Below are 20,421 nucleotides of genomic sequence, written 5' to 3'. Positions count from 1 at the left end.
CCCAGGAGTGCTGCCTGCCCTTGCCAAAGGCACCCTGCCCACAGGTCATGGTGCTGCATGATGCCAACAGCCAAAGCTGAGACCTGTAGGTCTCCCTCTGCCTCCAAGCAGAGCCTCTGCATAGCAGGACAGTTTTGGGGGGCAGGGGTGAGCCCCAAAACTCTCACATCCCTGCTGCACCCTGGGGAAATTGTTGGATGGAGCATCTCACTGGAGGAAGAACACCACAAGCCTCGCCAGGGCCCTTCTCTACAGGGGAGCTTCCACCCCCAGACACAGCGCTCTGCTCAGCCCAGTTCACTCCCCTAGTACAACGAAAACCAGTGACAAGACTTTTTCCTTTAAGCACTTAAAAGTGACCAATGGGGTTATAAAAAGAAACTTCTATGCTGGCACAGCACAACCCCGAGCTGTCCACTTGGAGAAGGCACAGGCAAACCTGGGAGGTGCCGAGGGTGAGGACCTCCAGCAAGCTGAGGAGCCACCATGGTTGTCCTCTCCTGGCTGTGTACTGCAGGGGAGCCTGTAAAATAACAGCTTTGCACTTCACATCCAAACAGCCAGGAAAGAACCCAAAAAGATGCCAGGAAACGTGAAGGTGTTGAGTCCTCCTCACCCTCTGAAGCCTTGGACACCTGCATTTGGGACGCGGCACCCTGAGGAACCAGCCCTCCCTCCTCATCCCTGGGGACGCAGGCTTCCAAAGACGAGGTAGGCTGAGATGGTTTCCCCATGTTTATTGGAAAAGTGACATACAGTGACCGACTCAGAGCGCTCCTCGGGGCGTTTTGAAGTTCATCCCCACCGTGGGCTGTGTCACCTGCAGGTTGGACAGGCTGCCGAAGTCCTGGAAAACAGCATGGGATTGGGATCAGTCACGCTGCACTGCCCGCCATCCACGCCCAACCCCGCTGAGGACAGAGGCAGATTCCTCCCAGGAGGAGCAGGAAGCGTGAAGGTGTGGCAGTAGCACAAAGGGTGGATTCACGTCTCCAGAAAGAAGGGGAGATGACCTCCCTGCTGTGGAGATCAGCTCATTGGTGGGGCGCATCTGGTCTTTTTATGGGCAAACCCACTTTCACCTCCACCCAGCGAGAGCTGTTGAGGAGGTTCTCAGGTGAGCACCCTAGGGTGCTGCAGGAGGAGGGGAGGGCAAGGAGCACACCCATCCTGCTAGCAGGGTCCCAGGCAAAGCCACCCTGCCTCTCCCCTGCAAAAGAGCTGTGCAGGAATTAATCCGCCTGCAGGTCCCAGGGCGGAGGGACCCCCACCACGTGCCCAGAGCGCTGAAGCCTTCAGCTGACACCATCAAGGCCCTCAGGGCAGCGGGATCACTGCTGAGGACATGCCACCAGCCTGGCAGGGTTACCCTGGGCAGGGAGACAGCTGGGGCCACTCACCAGGAGCTTCAACATTTCCTTAGTGTCTGGGTCCACTTCAATGATCTCCTGGTCGAGGGCAGAGACCTGGGGACAGAGGAGAGACGGACACAGTTTGACAAGGCCCCGCAGACATGCCACTGCTGTGCCACAGATCCACTCCGGTCCTGTCCCCCTGCAAACAAGATCTTGCTGCCCGTCGTGGGGAAAGGCTCCAGCAACAGAATGAGACAGGAAGACCCCGATGGGGTCCAGCTCTCCTGCCAAAACATCATGAGACGAGAGGCCACCCGGCAGCAGAGAGGCCCCACATAGAGAGAAAAGCCTCTTTCATGGCAAGTCTTTGGAAACCTGAGGCCTAACCAGCTCCATGCCAACGCTGCCGAGAGGAGCCGGGGTCACGTCCACAACTGCACCGGTCCCGGTGATCACCACCAACACTTGCTCTTGTCCTGCAACACGAGTCCCCAAGGCTGGAGCCAAACCACCACAGTGCCAGGCAGCAATGCCAAGTGACCACCTGGGCTGTCCCACCCCCAGGTCCTGAGGTCTCCTGCTCTTTAAACCCAGAGCAACCTCCTCCAACCCTCTCTGGACCTCAAACCTTCATCTTCACGTGATTCCTTCCCCAAGAGGCTACATCACACTAGTATTTTTGTAAGAAACCATGAATAATGTGGGTTCAGCTAACGCTGCATCAACAGCTACAGCACAGATGCTCCTTCCTTGCTCGGGGTCCCTCCAGGGGTGACCTCTTCCACCAGCACCACCTCATCCTGCCTTTGAAAGCCAGCTGGAAGGTCACTATGCGGAACACAGGGACAGTCGCCCCAGCCAGTTCCTCCAAGCCTCCAACACCAGCAGGTCAGCACTGTGCTGACACCTAAAACCTGGGGCGTTGACGCATCTGTGAGAGGATCTGCACGGAGCTGCCGGTGTTTCACCCATCATTTCTGGCTGTCAGGAGTGAGAGAGTCAAACCGAGTCCTGGTCTCTTGTGGGGAGCCATGTCACCTCACCTTAGGCTACAAATCCAAGAAAGCAAAGCAGGGGGGGTACTCCCGAGGCAGATCTCCAGGTGGGGGGCACAGCAGCAGCCCACCTTACTGCACTGCTGTGGCTCCCGTGACATCCTACCATCATACTTGTTCCTCCCAGATCATCGCCAAAACAACCTTCCACGTAACCAAACCCTGGCACCAATGATTTGGGAGAGCAGAGATAACAGAACCGAGTGTTTCTGTGCAGCACAGAAGCCAGCAGCTCTACCAGAAGCCAACTAGGGAGATCTGGAAAGGGGGTGAGAAGCACCGTGTCTGAAGGCTACAGGGTTTGGAAGGGATGGGATTGAGCCCACCAAAAACAGGAAATGCTTTTGGAGCTCCTCTCCCTGCACTATCAACAACCAAGTCACGGGTGAGACCTCAACCCCTTGTGAGTGCAGGTTCAAGACAAGGGGTTTCACCAATTCCCTCTCTTCAGAGACATCTGTTGGGTTTCACCAATTCCCTCTCTTCAGAGACATCTGCTCTAAAATACCCTGCTGCATCCCATCAAGTTACTTTTTTCCTCATTTTAAGTTAGGAAAATTGAGAAGGGATATCACTTGCCAACTGGCAGCAGAGTCGAAACCCAAGTCAGCTGCTCCTCCCACCCCAGGCAGTGGTTTTGTAGGGAGCACCCCTATACGAGGCCAAAATCCACCTCAGCCCTCTTCCACCCAAACCCTCCTCAGCTCCTCCTGGCTGAGGTTTTGGTTTAAAAAAATTTGGGGCCACTAATGGAGAAGACACCTTGAGGCAGGACAGACAGATGCCAAAGCAGGCACTTGAGCGTAGGCAGAGCCTCACCTCGGGGACATAGTTGTCCCTCCTCTCCCTCTCCTCCTCCTGCAGTTTGATGGAGATGCCTCGGACGGGTCCCCTCTGAATACGCTTCATCAGGTGGGTGACATACCTGCAGGACACACAGGACCAACCGGGACTTCCTGACTCTCCCAGAGCCCAAGTCTCCCTTCTCCACCCTCACGCTCCCAAAATTGCAGCAGGCTGAGGAGATGGAGCCCCCACCAGCGACCCTGGCGCTGTCCCACCACCAACCCCAGTGTTTTCCCACCACCAGCCCCTTCGATGTCCCACCACGGACCCCGATGTCCCACCACCAGCCCCGGCGACGTCCCGCCACCTCCGGGGAATGCCACGGAAGGAGGAGTGTCCGATAGCAACAGGGTTTGGGAGAGAGAGGATGGACCTCCCCAAACACGGGAAAGCTTTCGGCGTTCCTCTCCCTGCACTATCGATGACCAGGCCACGGGCAAGACCGCGATCACTTTCGAATGCAGGTTGCGGCAGGAATTCCCACCCGTGTCCACACACCACGCAGCGAACCGCGTGGCTCCCCCACCCGTACCCCCGCCCCGTGCCTCACCCCGCGATCTTGTTGCGCAGCTTCTTGCTGGGGATGATGGCGATCTCCTCGCACACCCGCTTGTTGGTGTGGAAGTCGTTCCCCAGGCGGGTGTAGTACTTCTCGATGATCACCCGGGCAGCCTTCTTCACCGTCTTCGTTCGGACACGTCCCTGGGCGGGTGGGGAGCGGGGGGGGAAATACCGGTCAGGCCCTGCCGGACCCCCGCGGCAACCCGGGCCCGGCTTCTCTCAGCCCGCGGCCCCTCAGCAACACGCCTCGCCCCAGTCCTGGTCCCCCCCTTCCCCGGGCCGCCCGGCCCCGGCCCCAGCCCCCCCCCCGCCTCGCGGCAGGCCGCAGCCCCTCGCCCCGCTCCTCCTGGCTCCCTGTAGCCGCTCAGCGCCCCGGGCGGGACGGCCCCGGCGGCGGATGGCGGCGGATGGCGGCGGCGGGCACGGCCGGGACGCACCATGTCGGCGGCGGCTGCGGAAAGAGAGCAAAGGGTGCCGGGAGGCGCGCGAGGCAGCCGGGAGCCCGCGGGGCCCACAGCGCCCCCCCGCGGCTCGGAGGGCGCGGCGGGGAGGGGCGGGGCTCGGCTCCGGGGGGCGGGGCTCCGAGGGGGCTCGGCGCCTGGGGGGGCGGGGCTCCCAGCGCTCACCCGGGTGCCAGCGTCCCGCACTGCCCGGGGCTGCAGGGCCTGCCTGGGAGCCCCAGGGGCCGGATCCAGCGCTGACCCTAGGCTGCAGAGTCCTCAGCACCACTCTGCTCCGCTGGGCTGTGCAGGAGGAGCCTGGGGGAGCAGGTGCCCCAGGTGGCACCAGCTGGTCCCACATCAGGCTGTGATGGAGGAGGACACAGAGCACCCACCAACTCACACTACCCCTGAGAAAGGGGCTGGGTTTAGGTCCCATGAGGCCAGACCCTGGTTGCAACTCCACAACCCGAGTTACTCACTGCAGGAGACAGAAGGGAGTGTCCCCTGCAGGCAGCCCCATTGCACCCAGGGCATGGTCAGCCCTTTGAACCCCTCTAGACAGGAGCCCTGGAGGCTATCTTCCCTGTCAACCACCCCAGCAGGGTGTTACCCCTCCACCAAGGAGGGTGGGAATGCACACAGCAGGTGGGACACTCCAATTAACCTCATTAACTCAGTGCTGTAAGTAGGGGAGCTCCAGCTGGAGCCTGGCTGCTTCTGCCAAGGGGTCCCCAGCACCTGCTGAAGGAGCCTTTGGTGCATCTCCAGCAGAGAGCATCCACACGTTCCTCACAGTGCCAGGCTGAGACCCAGCTTCTCCCCACTGTTTCAACATGGAGAGCTGAGGATGAGACACAGGGCAGCCCTCCAGGGTGTAGACATGTCACAGGAAGCAGACAAGCAAGGAGCACAAAAGGGTTTTTTTTGCTGCAACATGTTTATTATGTGCCAAAAACTACACCACAGCTTACTCCACACGTCTGTAGGAGAGTGCAGTCTTGCCTGCATATACTACAATGAGGTAGAGACTTCACACACAGCTTCACGAAACCCCACAAAGAGCAGCTGGGATATGCAACAATGCAACATCAGCTCAGCAGGAAAAAAAGAGGGAGAAATTATGACACTGGTTCTTTGGCACACAGCTTCCGATAGAGGGGAAAGTAAAAAAAAAAATAATTAAAGTTCTCAAATCCCAGCAGCAGCATTTCAGTCAACTGCACCATTACTCTGTACATTTCATAAAGGAAAGGAAAAGTACTTGTCCCCTCTAAGAGAAAGGGCTCCTATGAACCTTCATCTGTCCACCAAAACGCAGCCCTTTTTTAGCTAGTTACAAAAGAAAAGTAAGTCCTGTGACTTTGTGTGATTAAAAACCTCTATCAACCCCCCTTAAGTGCAACTTAAAAAAGTGCAACAAACTATTTAAAACTATATACAGCAGCTCAGATCATTTATCCGGTCCAGTTTCAAATCCAAAAAAAAAAGCCTGTCCTGTTCTGTTGCAAACCCCTTGATTTACAACTTTCCACCAGCAGCCCCCAGACACAAATTGCAATAATGTTAAAAGCTGCCAGGAAAGAAAAAATCTCTCGTTTCAAACGACTTAAAAACTGTTTAAGAGTGTAAAAAGGAACTGGTAAAAACCCTCGAGCGTAAAATATGAAATATGATTTGGTTTAAATGAAGAGCAAAGTCTCCTTGTTGTTACAGTAAAAAACGCCAGCTGAACATTCAGTTTATGCCGTTCAGATGGGGGTTAAATGAATGGAAAGGCACTGTATGGCAACTGCAAAAAAATGGAGCCAATGAGACCTGCATTATTACCATCAGTATTGCAAGGAATGTAAAAAAGCGCCTTTAATAAATAAAAAACCTAGGTGAAGGCATCTGCATAAACACCTTCTCAACACATGGCCCTTTTTTTTTGCTTCTCATCAGCAAACTAGGAACCAAAGTCTGGGAACTGCAGAATCACTTGAGGGGCACTCCCCCCCTCAAAAAACCCCCAAACAAAACCCGACAAAATTCACTGTGCATTAGTGCAGAAACAAAAAGACCAGCAAGTGCAAACGTGAATGTAAGATTTTTTTCCCCATTAGTCCTCAGGAAGCGCGTTCCCAGCCTGGGTCTGGCACCAGCAGGCATGCTCGTGCGCTCTCCACTTGGCAGGTTAACAAAAGGACTTTCTCCTGCGCCTGCGGCAGCCGCTGAGCCTCAGCAGCCTCTTTAGCTGGAGTCTCTGTTCTTCTGGTTGCGCATCAGCGGGCGGTGGTGACGCAGGACCTCCATGGAGTGCTGCCAGTGCCAGCAGGAGCGACAGAAGTACTTGAAGCAGATCTGCAGGAAGAGCAGAGGGGCAACACTGGGGGGCAGGAATTTTAAGGCAAGGCAAACGGACAGTGGCCCGCCAGGGAAGCAGGATCCCCACCCCCCATGGTTTTGCAGCCCACAAGCCCACACCAGCACAGCAGACCTTTGGAGCAGAGGGAGGGAATTCCAGCAATGCTGCTAGAAGGCGTGTTGTGCCGAGCTTCCAGCATGGTCCCTTTTAAACAGGTTTGAAAATCAGAATCTGGGCACTGGCCAGCAGCAGGCACCCAGCGGCACTTGCAGGCAGGGGCTGCAGCACCTCTGCCCAACAGCTGGGCAGGGACAGGGGCAGCAGCAGGGCTCTGCCAGCACTCACTGTGCTCCCACTGCTATCTCCCCCAGCAGAGCAGAGCATGCTGCAGCTCATCTCCCATCTAGACTCTGCAGGAAGCCACTGGACCCTGGCTGAGCTCCTTCGCCTGCAACAGAGCAGTGGTCAGCCAGAGTCCCTGACATTTCAGGCAGCCCCAGGACCAACTGCAGGGTGATGGTGCTCCAACTTCCAGCTTGTCACAGCTGGCAGAGCAGCAGCCTCCCCTTGGGGTCAGCCCACTGCACACTGCTGCCCATGGCAGGCACTGGCACAGCACCAGTGGAGCAACAGCATCCCTGGCTTGAGGCAGAGTGGAAAGCTGCCTTTGCCTCCTAGTGAGCACTGAAGCTGCCCCCCAGGAGGGCTGCACCTCCTCCAAAACAAGGGCCCACCTGAGGCTCTTGCATGTACACTTCATCCATCCTCCCCACTTGGCAAGGGACAACAGGCATCCCCAAACACTAAAGTGAACACTGCTGCAGACAGCTGAGCCTGCTCCTCCTTGAGGAATCCCCCCTAAGGGCAACAGCCAGGAGCTGAGCACAGCTGGCAGGGGAAAGCCTTACCTGGTCTCTGCAGAAGAAAGGGCCAGGCTGGGCACTGCAGACTTGGCACATGGAGTCCTCCAGGTATGGGTCTATCTGAACCTGCAAGAGAACCAGGCAGTGGGCACAGAGTGGTGCTGGGGGTGACTGCCTGCTCCCTGGGCAGTCCCCATGGCACTGACCCACCACCCTGGGTACCCCAAATCCATCACCAGCACCCCTCATAGCAGGCAGAGCAGCAGTTCATCACCTCCCTCTGCTTCCACAAGGATATGGGGCAGGCTATGCAGATCATGGTGCTCCCAGCAGTACTACCCATCACACACAGATTCAACTCCCTGGGCTGCTGCATCAGCTCTACTCACCTTTTTAGTAAACTTGGTAGTTTTGATTTCCACAAATGCAGCAGTCACTGCCTTCAGATAGCTGCGCTGGTTGTTAAAGGTGACACGGCCAGACCCTGGAAACAAGCCAGACCACAAGCGTTAGACTGACCCAGCACCTACAGCAGGAACCAGTGGAGGCTGAGAGGGAGCCTCTGCCAGCACCACCCCATCCCCTGGTTCAGTTCAGCCACTGGCAGGGAAGCAGCTTTTGCTGGGAGACCATATCCAAGGCCTTGCAGCTCTGCCTGCCTCCTTCCCCAGGCAGTAACAAAAGCACAGCAGACAGCTGGGAGCAGAAAGGCTTTTCCATGGACACCTCCAGGCTGGTTAAGATGTGAGCTTACAAGCAGAAGTGCTCCCAGGACTGGCAGCAGCTGGGCAGACAGAGGGCAGCTGCCAGGGCACTACTGAGGGCAATGCAGCAGCAGGCTCCATGCCTGCACCCAAAATAAGCCAGTGCCAAGACAGCTCAGCAGCTTTTATTTTGAGCCTCCCACTTATCCCAGAGCCTTGCATTTTTGCAGCTTCATTGCCAGTCAGCAGCATTCCTGCACCACTCATTTCCAGACAAGTTTTGTTAAGCTCCAGGAAAACATATCTGTGCTTACCTACGAATTTCTTTTCTTGGTGTAAGGGGAGCTTTGGCTGTTACAAGATGGTCCTGCATGCCAGCAGATTGCTAAAGCTCAGCTCACTATTGACAGCCACAGTGCAAAGCATTACCCAGAACCCATCTATTCCTCTCCTGTAGCATCATGTAGGACACAGGCTAGAGGGCCTGGATCTGGTCCGGAGTTACACTATGTACAGGGATTGCAGCTGTGCTCAGGGAGACCCTTCCACTTCTAAGAGGGTCGATTCCATCTCCTAGTCCCTAGTGGGACTGCCTGAAAACCATCTGGGCAATGGCATTCTCCATTGACCCAGATCAGCTGGTCTCAAAGGCAGCTCCTCATAACTACAGTCAGACACTGATTTCTCACAGCACATGCCTCCAGCAGGTTCACCCTCTACCTGAGATAATTCAGCACAAGGCAGGTTACATACAGTGGTCTTCCCTTGAAGAGCCTTCTGCCAAGCCAGGGGCAGCATCTCAGCACAAGAGATGCTTCAATCAACACAAACAAAATTAGGGTACAATTTAGTTACCAAAATTGAGTTCACACTGCTGCAACTCTAAGACAACTTCAAGTGTGAAAGTACCAGTCTGCTTTTGGGAGCCAGAGATCTCACCAACTTGAGGAAGCGACCTGGGCTCTGCATGAAGCTACAGGAGGTTTTATAGTCATGCTCTACAACTTCAGTGCCTCACAGGGCAGCTTGGTGTGCAAGACTTCATCCATGGTCATACAGGAACTAAGAATTTACTTAAAAGTCTCATACTTCCATTACCAGCCCCTTGAGACTGTCCCCCCAAAGTCACTTCAGCGGTAAAGCACTACAGCACCATGGCCCTAAACCCAGGCCTCGGGCACCAAGCTGTGACCAGAAAAGCCTGAAAGCTGTCCAAGAACAGTGATGAGCAGCAGACATATCTGCACTACCAAACTCTGATGTTGTTCCTGCCTGGCAACACACGGGAGATTCACAACTTGCTGCAGCCTGAGTCTGGAAAGCTGGACCTCATGTTCAAGCTGTAGGGTTTTTCCACACAGACCAGTAACCTCAGTGCCATCCCCTGTCCCATGAGGCCACCAGGGAGGTAACATGGGACACTTGTGACATGTTTCAGCTCCTGTGACATGAGTAGCAAGTGCTCCATTCTCCTTTGGGAGGCTGTCTCAACAGGGTACAGGGACAGGGCTACTCTCTGGGTTACTAGAGGGTCTGCAGAGGTCATGGCTCAGGGCAGCAGCTCTCATGAGCAGAGGGGCAACAGTTGAGCACCAGCCTTGCTGCCTGCAGCAGTTTATGGTTTCAGCCCCAGAGGGGAGCGCTGTCCAAAAGTTACACACATCCCCAGCACCTCTCTGACCCTAGGAATGTTGATGCCCTGAGCTGAGGTGGACATGCCATCCCCCAGCAGACCCAGTCAGCAGACCCAGGCAAGCCCCTCCACTTGTGCTACTGGCTGCCTTGGAAGCCCAAAGCAACAGCACCCTGAAGAGGATCCAAACAGGACACTGCCCACAAGAGCTGGTTCAACTGAGCTGCCCACAGCCCTGCCCTGTTCCTGCTGCCCAACAGCTGGCACCAACCCAGCAGGAAGGGCCAGCAGCCAGCTGGTCTGAGTTTGCCCTGACAGGCAGCAGGAGCCAAGGTAAGCCATCTCTGCTCTGGGGATGGAAGAGCAGCTAAAGCAGCATCTAATGACAATTAACAGCACTGAACAAGGGCAGAAAACCCTTCAGCAACATCTAAAGAGATGTTAGAAACCTCAAGCTGCTCTGAAATTATCTAGGACCTTCCTGTTCCCAGGCATATTGGCTCTGTCAGCCCTCCCCAAGGTACCCTTGGCAGTCTTCCCCATTGAGGGACCAAGCAAGGGGCACTCCTGCAGCCTCCTCAGAGCATGCTGTGGGTGACTACTGATCCTAGCAGGATCACCACTTACCGATGGGATACTTGTGCTTGTCCGTGTCAATGCCAGCATAGACCACCCCTCCAAACAGGTCATACATGACAGCTGCCAGGGCCTCTGCATTCAGCATCCCATGCAGAGCCCCCACGAACACAGTCTTGCTGGGATCAAGCCGCTGCGACGGACTGCGCACAAAGTTGCTGTCTGCCAGCACCCATGGGATCACCTGCACCTGAAACCACACACACATCGATTGGCCAAGGGCCTGCAAAGCTACAGACCATGCTGCTCTACAGTGCCCTCGGCTGACAGCAGAAACCATCCCAGACCCTCAGACTTCACCCCTAACTTGCAAGTGCCGCTTTGTTATTGCTGCTCAGGGTCCACCTTCAGGGCACTACAGCTCTGGAGCTCCAGCCTTGCTCCATGCACCTCAGGAGAGACCACAAGGCCTGTATAACAGAACAAAAACAATTGCCACACCACTCTGCTTCCAGCCAAACTGGAATCTGAAACACTGGTATGTCAGGGCTGGAAGCCAGGAAACAATCCATGCACAAGTGGATTTTTACCTACTGCCTACACCCATGTTTACAGCCCAGTCAGATGCCTCCCTGCACAGAAGCCTGTTGTTGGAGATCAATGAAACAACCTACCCACTGCCAACTTCAACAGGAGCTTCCATCTGCTAGACACCTGATATATAGCTCTGAAGAGGAGGAACTTCTGCCAGAGCTAAATCACCAAGTATGGAAGTGCTACCAATAGCCAGACACCAGGAGAGCTGTCTGGAGTACAATTAGTTTGGGCCTGTCTACATGAGTAGAGTCTCAGTTCTAACTCCAAACTCGTGGAGCTGTACCTGATCTATAGCTAAGGTCCCCCTTCACTGGAGGGACAACCTGAGCCTCTGGCAGTCCCAGCACCTCCACCTCCAGAGCACAGGTCAGCCAGCCAAGGCTGTGCTGGGGAGCAGCTGCAGTTACAGCTGTGGATCCAAAATATCTGCCTGTGGTGAGCATGAAAGCCATTCATTCTGCAAGCAGACAAGGTCTAATAAAGCAAAGGGATCAAAGTCTGTCTCTGCAAGCAAAGGTATGCTGAACAAAGCATGAAGCAGTAAAATCCCTGCTCCTGTGCTCCTTTCCAGGTAAGGAAAGCTGCTCAGCTTCATGAAGTCAGGGTCTCCCACAGATCCAGCATCTCCAGGTCACAATTCCTGACACACTGTTGCGAAGGACAAACACCAATCTGACACCTCCCTCCTTGCCTGTGTCCAGCCCTACCACAGGAACACATCACTTAAAGATGGCCAAGAGCCAGTTTGACTTCTGCTGCTCTGCTTCAGCCCTGCTTTCCTGGAGCAGAGTAACACTGTGCACCCCCGTGTCTCCAAGGATTTCAGCATCCCCTTTCAGCCCTACATCTGTAGGGCTACTCTCATGGGTCTGCTCACCTCTTTGCAGCGCATTCTGCGGCTGGACATCTTGAAGTAGTATTCACTGAGCCCATCAGGGCTCAGCAGGTCCTGGGAGCATGCCTGGAGCAGAGCACGCACAGATTTCTCTGACTCAAACACCAGGTAGACATATCCTTTAAAGGCGAAGGGAAGAAACAGTTGTTAGAACTGTAGCAGAGAAGCAGATCATCCCAGTTTGCAGACACCCTCAAAATCACTCTCAGATACCACCCAAAGTATCTGCACTGCATCTCCCTTGCTGTCCCCAACCCCTTTTAGGGAAAGGCAGCAATTTGCAGCACCTGCCCCACAGGTCCACCTGTGATACACAGAGCCTGGCCAAGCTGGGAAAGAGCCCAAACTCAGCACAGAACAAGGGGGAGGTTGCCCATGTCCAGTGCCATGTGGGCCACTGTCCCACATGCACAAAGCTACATCTAGACATGACAAGTGGGCACCACCAGCCTGGCCACAGTGTGGTCTGCAGGAAAACAGACTTTGCTTCACATGTAGGAAGTCTTGGCCCAGAAATACAAGTTCAGGGCTTTAAAAATCACTTTAATCAGTGCCAGCACTCTGTACCTTGCATTGCTCTGATGACTGAACGAGGCCATTAGGGCACCACCAAGCCTATAAACTAGTTGCTCCTTACACAACACATCAGCCCAGCTACTTCAGACAGGATTATGCCCCAGGCACTGCTTGGCTCACCAGTCCCCACAGCCTGCCAGCTTGCTGCGGACGCACATTTGGATTCACCGCATGTGCTTTATGCCAAGGGTGCACATGCTTTGGGTGCTTGTGCTGGCAGTGGGGACTAGCAGCTATTGCCCAGAGCAAGACAGCCCCACATGGGACTCCAGAAGCACCAGAGAGAGTTTCCCCCCACCCCACACTTCTGCCCAGCCCTGCTAGGGACAGGTGGGGATGCCAGGTTCGAAGTGACAGTGCTCTGCAACCCTGGTGCTGACCCAAGTGAGAGCGGGACATTTACCCTAGGGTGCTCTGTACCATCCAGTCACCAGCATGCAGCCGTACCATCCCAGCATCTGTGCTGTAACATAGCATGGGAAAAAAGTAACCCTACCGTGTCGCTATTACCTTTAGGCATATTACCTTTGGGAGGGCAGCGTGGGTGTTTGCCATCCTTACCAGGCCACTCCACACTCAGTGAGCCAAATACACGGAAGGTGTTGATCAGTCCAGCTATAGACAGAAGGAGATAAGTCAGCATCCCCCCCAAAAAGCTCCATCCAACAGCCTCTTGATGTCAAAACCCAAGGCCTCAGTGCAGGGCCAGGGGCTGCTCACCTTCCGTAATGTCCCATGGGACTCCTCCCAGGAACACTTTGCAGGAGTAGACAGGGTTCTTGTAGTTTCGGGGAGGCAGCTGCCCGCTCCAGGTGCAGGTTGCTTCATTCACAGCTTGGACAAGCACAAGCAACACTCAGTACAGGACCATTTACTTCCTGCTCTCCCATAGGTCTCCAAACAAATCCCCATATTCCATAACTATAGGTTTAGCAGAGCTGCAGCAGCAGCAGGCAGCTGCCCAGACAGCCTGCCTGTTTTTCTGCCAGCAGGCAGACCCACAGTCAGGCTTGTGCATGGAGAAAGGTCTGATCTGCTGCAAACTCATGTCCAGCCACATTATCTGCACAGAGGCCACCTACATGCCCTCCCAGACACACAGGACCATCACCATGCACTGAAGCCTGCTGAGACCCACCATCCAACTTACCCGCTGCTTGCCTATGAAGCCTGGCTTCTCTTTCGATACTGAAGGGGTCTTCTGGAGAGTCCAGGAGATCCCAGGAAGGCCATGCAGATCCTCCAGGCCATCTTTTTGATGCACTAGCTGGGGAGGAAGTTACTGCAGCCAGGGCAGCTTGATCTTGATCCAGCCGGGACCCCACTCCCATCTTTAGGGGGTCTCTTGACACCCCACTGAGGGGCAGGAAGGGCAGAGGTGGGGAGATGCGAAGGCTTGACTGCAAGAGAAAGTCCACATTAAAACCCAGCTTCCAAGTAAGAGCACATAATACTGCAGGCCATGCATCATGCTGAGGCCCTGCCCTCACCCATGGCAGGAGAAGGGGCTCTCTGATCTCCTGAGACCCTCTGAGGTCTGGCAGAGGCAGGAAAGCAGCCACCTCACCTGTCCCAGCAGACTGATAGGACCACAGTTTCCCTAGTAAAGGCCTGCCCCTACAACCATTTCCCACTGAACCCATGCCAAATTATCAGCAGCGGGGATTGTTAAGCAGGAGGCACATTACAGACCACAAAGACAACAGCTACCCCCTGCCTGCACAGCCTCAAGGACAGCTGCCGCCCCCAGGAAGCACCAACCATGCCAGTAGGAACCTCAAGTTTTGCTTCGGGCCCTGCCTGCAGCAGGCAGGGCTTGCCAGCAGCACCCATGAGCTCTGCAGGCAGCTAGCTGGCTCTCACCTTCCACAGACCAGCTCTCAGGCCTGCCTGACCAGGGTGTGGACTTAGCTGACTGCAGACCCAACTGCTCACAGGTTTAACATGCCTCTCCCAGGGCAGAAGTAGTAAAAGCACAGATTAATAAAACAGCACGGCTGAGACACACTGTGCAGCTTAGTACCAGCCGCTCTGCAGATCTAGCCATGTGCTGCTGTGGCACAGCTGCCCACACCAAAGCTGTGCTGGGGAAGACCTGACCTCCACAAACAAGGCCAGCACAAAGCCCTGCTGTCCCACACCACCTGCCATCAGAGCCCTAGGTGCTGCAGCTGCTTACAGCTCCCCTGCTCAAGATCCTGATTCTCCAGGGTGGATCACAGGAGAATCAACTCCACATCAAGCCAACTGGGTCCTTCACACCCACCCCAACATGGGGGTCAAGGCCATGGCTGCACCATGGAAGAGCCAGGAGCAGCTCAGCCCTGGCTTTAGCCTCAGGTCCTGAGGACAAGCCATGCAGCAGCACCCACAGAGCTGGCCAGAGCCAGGCTGCCCTGCTGGCACCCAGAGCTGCTGCTCACACTGCAACACAGACCCAGCGGCACAGACTGGGTCAGCAAGACAGACACTCGCCTCATTCGCTGGCTTCCAAATTTAGCTATGCTTTAGGGAACGGGAGCAGGCTAGACCCAGTTTGCTCTAGAAGAAACAGCTCTGAGATGGAGAAGTGCAGTCAGCAAACAGGAAGGTCAGTGAAAGGCAGGGACAGGAGTTCCTGAGAAGCCCAGGCTGGAGCCTGGAGGCAGCTGTGCTGATCGACCATTTCACTGGTGGGATCAGGGCACAGACATCCTTCTGCCACAAGCCAGCTCAAGCACTCAGAGCCCTCTGGAAGTTACTTTAACCCATTAGGGCTGCAAGCACAAAGCCAAAAAGCCAAAATATTATTTAGAAGGAAAATAAGGATACTGCTAGTCTGTGCTGAAGGACTGCATGAGCAGCCCTTCTTCCAAACCCTGGGCTGCAGGAGAACCTTGCTGTGTCAGTGTGGGCATGACAGCTCCCTCCAGTACTCCCTTCCCTTCCTGAGCAGGCAGGGCTGTGGGTTGCAGCCCCCCACAGCTCTTCCATGCTCCCCAGAAACACAGCAAGACACCAGGAACCACAGAGCAGGTGCAATACTCAAACTTACAATCAAATCTGAGAGGTGGTCGGAGCCAGAGCTGAACCCACTGGTGTCTGAGTCCGATGGGCTGCTGGAACGGGAGTCCAGGAGGGAGCGGGAGTCCAGGCGGGAGTTCCTCAGCGCCGGTGTGGAAAACTTTTCTGACAGGTCTGAACCAATGGGGTCTAGAGGCAGGAAACCCAGCGGGGGCTTCCCCAGGACGTTCCCGAGAGGGTTACTCAGCATGCTGAGAACTGCAATAGAGAAGGAGCCTGTCAGTGCTGCAGCATGACACACCTCCTTCCCTCCTGGCTCTTGTGGCAGAGGACCAGGAGGGTACTGGACTCCCATCAGCCCAGAAACAGCTCATCTGGGAGGTGGCACATCTGACAGGTATCAACCCTTTGCACTGCTCTGGAAAGGCTGCATGCTCTTTGCCATTAGTTGTAGCACTGTACCACATAGCTGGAGGCAACAGCAGCAGCCCAGTGTGGCTGACAAACACGAGGCTGGTTCACTCTCCCAAGGCTGAGATCAGCCAGGAAGACCCCACTTCATCTGGGAGCAGAATCAGAGACCCCATGTCCTTGTTATAGGCCTCATACAGGTGCAGACAGGCCCCTCCACCCAGTCCATGCCATTATGCTGGCATTTCTTGCTGCTTGTGCTGGAGCAAGCTAGGACCCAGGGGGCAGCTACCCATGCAGTTTTAGTGATGGGGGCACAGACTGGGCCCACAGCCAGTGTTTGCTGCACACACCAATGGCCAGGCTGAGAGGAGCAAGGCCTGGCCCATTAGAAGGCATCTGCAAGCTTGGAGGTGAGACGCTGCATACATCAACCCCAACAGGAGCTGGCTACAGGCAACCAGCAACGTGCCAGTCTGGCCTGCTGACAAAGGAGTCACTTCAGTCAGTGGCAAGCACTGTCCCCAGTACACATTCACAAGCCTGTCTGGTCAGGCCTTTGCCCAAGAGCCAGCAGACAAGTACGTGTCAGACTGCTTCCCTCACACAGTAGCGGGTTTTCCTCCCACTGAGGAGGATCAAGGCAAGCAAATTCCTCCCTACAAACAGAGCTGTCCCGTCCCCCCCCAAGCAGAGCACCAGGCTACTGAGGGGTCATGAAAGAACCATCTTGCTCTGCAGGTCAGCAGTATGGGGCTAGCTGCCACCCAGGAGAGGGAACACAGGGCAGGCTCGGTCACAAGAGATCCCATGGGGGCACAACACCAGCCAGCTCTATTCAAGAGGAGCAAGTCTCAGCAAGCTGAACATGTTCCCAAGCCAAATGAAGAGCAAAGTGTTCAGAAATGGTTTTAATTATTCAGAGGTTGCAAAACAAGGCAGCTTGCCCTGAAGCTTTCAGTTTTCAGCAAAGTAAGTTTGGGATCCAGTTGATATCCTCTAGCCCCACCTGATCCCAACCAGCTAGGACCACAAGGTTTTTAACCCAGATTTTCAGTAGCTCTTGTGCAGAAGAGGATTAATAATCCAAAACACTGCCCAAGCCAGGTGAGTAAAAAATGCCATCATGCTCAAGTGCACTATGGTGTGACACCAGTACCAACTCAGTGCCAGTGCCAAGAAAGCTGCTGAGCGTGCCTGAAGCGAGATGCTGGGATATACCTGTCCCAAGCCGCATTACCCAGCGGCATACCTGCCAGGAGCTGGCACCTCTAGCCTCACACTAGAGTGAGAAACCTCAAAACACCAACAGAAGCCCCAGACAGGTACAGGTGGGTTCTTTACTTGAAGCATCTACCTCATCCCAAGGCAGAGTTGGTCTGCAGGAGCCATCAGCAACAGTCACAGCATCTTCCCACATTTGCAGAGCCTTATCCTTGCAAGTTTTCCCAATAGAGGTGCAGACTCATTTTGGCTGCAGCACAGAACTATGAACTCATCTCTGACCACACTTGGAAAGGGACCTCTTGCCCTTTGAATATCTGCTTGGCTCTCCCTGACAGCAGCACCTGCACTTACACCCAACCCCACAGCCACAGAAAAACCTTGCTGGCCCAGCAGTACTTACCCTAGGTAGAGCTTGAGGAGCAGCAGCAGCCCTGCCAACTGCAGTGGGTAGTGAGGGAAAGCTACCACAGACTGCTCAAGCCAGGGAGGAGATTGCTCCCTCCTAGTCACAGCACAGAGCAGGGCAGAGCATTTCCCAGCCCAGGCAAGCCGCACTACACTGTTTTGCCGACTTCTCTGAAGCCACGTGATGTGTTTAAAAATACAGCCAGTGTATTGTTCAAGGGAGACAGCTGAATTTGTTAAACAGGCTCAAAAATCTGATTAGTCACTAAACAGTACAAGAGTCACAGCAAAGCAGCTGATCCCATGGCCCAAGCCTCACTGCCGACAAATATTCCAACACTGATGCCGCCCTCCTCAGCCAGAGAGCAGTGGGTTTGTAACACCAGGCAGCAAGCAGCCCTGTGCTTACCCCATGTGTGCAGCATTCCTAGAGACCTGGAGCAGCAAATGCCATGCATATTGCTACCAGGCAATGCTGTCCTGCACCTTATTTCCTGGTTATCAGAGATGCAGGACCAGAACTCCATTTGGGATACATCAGCAAGGGTTCAGGGGCTCATCAGGAGCTCCCAAAGGCATTACAGGGTCCAACTGCTCTGCCCCATTTATTTCACCCTCATCTCTGCCACCACTCTGGCTTGCTACAGCCACTGCTTACACATTTGCTCCCAGGATTGCTTAGCTCTCACTGCAGCTAGAAAACCAGTAAGGCCAGTATGAGTGCATTCAAGTAGCAGGATTACTGGCCTTTAAGGGATTTACTGTCTGGGCATCTGACTTTCAGCACCTACCACCAAGCAAAATCCTGCCAGCTACAACTGACCCATTCCTATCCTCCTGTCTGGAAGCACTGACATCCTGCTGTCAATGCAGATGTATTTCATCCACTCTAGAAGCTTTGATGGGTCTGCACAGGCACCACTCAGTTACACACTCTGCAGGCTACACTGAGCTCGTGGGAGACTCCACATCACCCCAGTGGGTTTGACTCGGCTTTGACTTTTTGACTCGGCTTGGTACCTACAGCCACTCACAGGGACATTGGGAGGAAAAGCTATGACCCACACTCAGCATTTCCTCCTTTACACTTGCTTAGCAATCAGGTTGTGTCCCTTGAAGCCAGCCTTTGCAGGTAGCCTAGGAAACAGCATAAGAGACCAGATCTTATTTCTCACCCCCTCAACTTGAAGGCATCCTGCTCTAACTTGCTGTTCTAACCCACTGAACCCCCTCCTGGGGGATGGGGCACAAGATCCTGACAAAGGCTAAAAAAAAGCCCTCAAGTCATTGAGGCCACTCAATAAAACCACAGTTCTTCCAGGGAAATTGGCCTTGCCTCCTCTCCCAAACAGACAGCTTGCAGAAGAGAAAAAAACATTTCCAATGCACATGCAAGATGTATCAGCAGTTTCTGGTGTCAAGAGCATCTCTGAAGATCATGAAGAGAAGCAGCAAACAGGTAACTACTAAGACTAAGAAAAAACCCCAAGTGCAAACAACTAAGTATTTTTCACATCTATGGGGGAAATTTTAATTGAAGGGTCAATGCGATTTCCATTCATCCACTCATACACAGCAGCCTTGCTGTCCAGAGCATGGCAGTGTGCAGAGCTTCTGGAACTTTTCATACCTCCACTCAGCTGCAAGAGAGGCACATGCCAATGCTCCTTTGCAGGGGACAGCAAAAAAGGTAGCTTTTTATAGAAACTCAGGTCTGACTTTTGATTCACTGCTGCAGCTTTAATGACTGGATTCAGAGCCAGCATGCTCCATCTTTGAGCACATCAGCCAAATGCTGACAGATTTAAGAGCTCTGTGGAGCAGTCTCGATACCAGCATGGCACTCTTCCAGTTCAGAGGCACTCAGGTCACACTCCAGAGAACAAGCATTTTACAAACCACTCCTCCTCCTTAGTTGAGCTTTCCCTAGTAAATGCTATCAGGACAATGTTGCTGCAATACATCCTCTTAATTCCTGCATCATCCTGGGGCCCCTAAAGATACTGAGGGGAGCACACACAAGCATCTTGGAGCCATCACACCCAAGCCAGACACACCACAGCAGAAGGATGCAGCTACACACTGAGCCTACAGCAGTGGTTTCAGAGGGTGGCTAGTTTCAACTCTTCAGGCCAACTGTCCTGTAGACCCCAAATCACCTTAAATCCAGTTACCAACTTCTGAGCTACCACTTTTAACACAAATTTACCCAACCTCAAGCAGATCACTCCATTAGCACAAGCTGAAATTCACAGCATGCACCTTGAGAAAGGCACCCCAATAGCAAGATGCCCAACACCCAACCCAACCAGCCTCAGAACAGCTTTTATTCTTCCATGTGCCAGTTAGACTTGCAATTTAAGATTTTCAGCATATGCTCAGGACCTTGAAGCATACAGCTTTCTTCCCTGCATACTATAATTTACAGCCATTTAAGAATTAGACCTTCCTGGTCGCTTTGACCAAGCCCATTTTGTAAGAGATGGATGTAAAGATGAGCCCTAAGGAGCCAAGCTTACCAATACTGGCAGCTCAGGGAAGGGCTCTGGGTAAATAAACCACCTTACCACTATGCTGATGACAAATGATGCTTAACTGCCTTGAATAAGACCTCAAGATAAGAGCAGCACTACACACAGAGCATTCACTGAATGTATTCCTGACAGCTAGAGTTGACAAAAAGCTCTGCCACCATTAAGCTGTCCTCTGAACCAGTACTTCTGCTTTAGCTTGGGTCTGTGGGAGACCACCCAGAAGAACAAGCTAACGGCACATTATCAGAGCAGTGCTTATGCTCTTTACTCCTTGGTGGGTCAGTTTTAGCCAAGTTATCCAGAACCTGAGACTTACCCAGAGCAAAAACATCTCACCTTATAGCTGTCCAGGTCCTTCTGCTCAAGATCTTTCCCCACACTGTAAGAACATCA

General features: G+C 54.0%; 2 protein-coding genes and 2 non-coding genes across 8 annotated transcripts in view; all 4 read right to left on the bottom strand.

Moving 5' to 3' along the window:
• Nucleotides 1–722: 722 nt before the first annotated feature.
• RPS17 (ribosomal protein S17) lies at nucleotides 723–4,390 on the bottom strand. Its single transcript, XM_072871101.1, has 5 exons — nucleotides 4,255–4,390; nucleotides 3,807–3,958; nucleotides 3,230–3,335; nucleotides 1,401–1,466; nucleotides 723–847 (listed from the first exon to the last, which is right to left on the bottom strand). The coding sequence occupies exons 1-5, from the start codon at nucleotides 4,255–4,257 to the stop codon at nucleotides 767–769; spliced, it is 408 nt and encodes a 135-aa protein (XP_072727202.1). The 5' UTR covers nucleotides 4,258–4,390; the 3' UTR covers nucleotides 723–766.
• Nucleotides 2,693–2,825, bottom strand: LOC140656255 (small nucleolar RNA SNORA71). The gene has a single exon (XR_012044040.1). It is a non-coding gene; the product is annotated as a small nucleolar RNA SNORA71 (small nucleolar RNA).
• LOC140656254 (small nucleolar RNA SNORA71) lies at nucleotides 3,591–3,722 on the bottom strand. The gene has a single exon (XR_012044039.1). It is a non-coding gene; the product is annotated as a small nucleolar RNA SNORA71 (small nucleolar RNA).
• Nucleotides 4,391–5,207: 817 nt separating the features above from the next.
• The window catches only part of CPEB1 (cytoplasmic polyadenylation element binding protein 1), a 36,855-nt gene continuing 21,641 nt past the window's right edge, over nucleotides 5,208–20,421 (bottom strand). For 3 of the 5 annotated variants that reach the window (XM_072871319.1, XM_072871318.1, XM_072871317.1), the window contains exons 3-11: nucleotides 15,483–15,709; nucleotides 13,599–13,848; nucleotides 13,169–13,282; nucleotides 12,974–13,063; nucleotides 11,855–11,991; nucleotides 10,432–10,630; nucleotides 7,857–7,951; nucleotides 7,513–7,593; nucleotides 5,208–6,600 (exon numbers count right to left, since the gene is read on the bottom strand). In XM_072871319.1, the coding sequence (XP_072727420.1) occupies nucleotides 6,490–6,600; nucleotides 7,513–7,593; nucleotides 7,857–7,951; nucleotides 10,432–10,630; nucleotides 11,855–11,991; nucleotides 12,974–13,063; nucleotides 13,169–13,282; nucleotides 13,599–13,848; nucleotides 15,483–15,709 (1,304 nt within the window). In that variant the 3' untranslated portion in view covers nucleotides 5,208–6,489. The remainder of the gene's footprint in view (nucleotides 6,601–7,512; nucleotides 7,594–7,856; nucleotides 7,952–10,431; nucleotides 10,631–11,854; nucleotides 11,992–12,973; nucleotides 13,064–13,168; nucleotides 13,283–13,598; nucleotides 13,849–15,482; nucleotides 15,710–20,421) is intronic. The other 2 variants (XM_072871316.1, XM_072871321.1) reach the window with 2 other exon arrangements.

The sequence above is a fragment of the Ciconia boyciana genome, chromosome 8 (genome assembly GCF_034638445.1).
Source record: "Ciconia boyciana chromosome 8, ASM3463844v1, whole genome shotgun sequence".
Taxonomy (NCBI): Eukaryota; Metazoa; Chordata; class Aves; order Ciconiiformes; family Ciconiidae; genus Ciconia; species Ciconia boyciana.
This window is presented reverse-complemented; position numbering and strand designations above follow the sequence as displayed.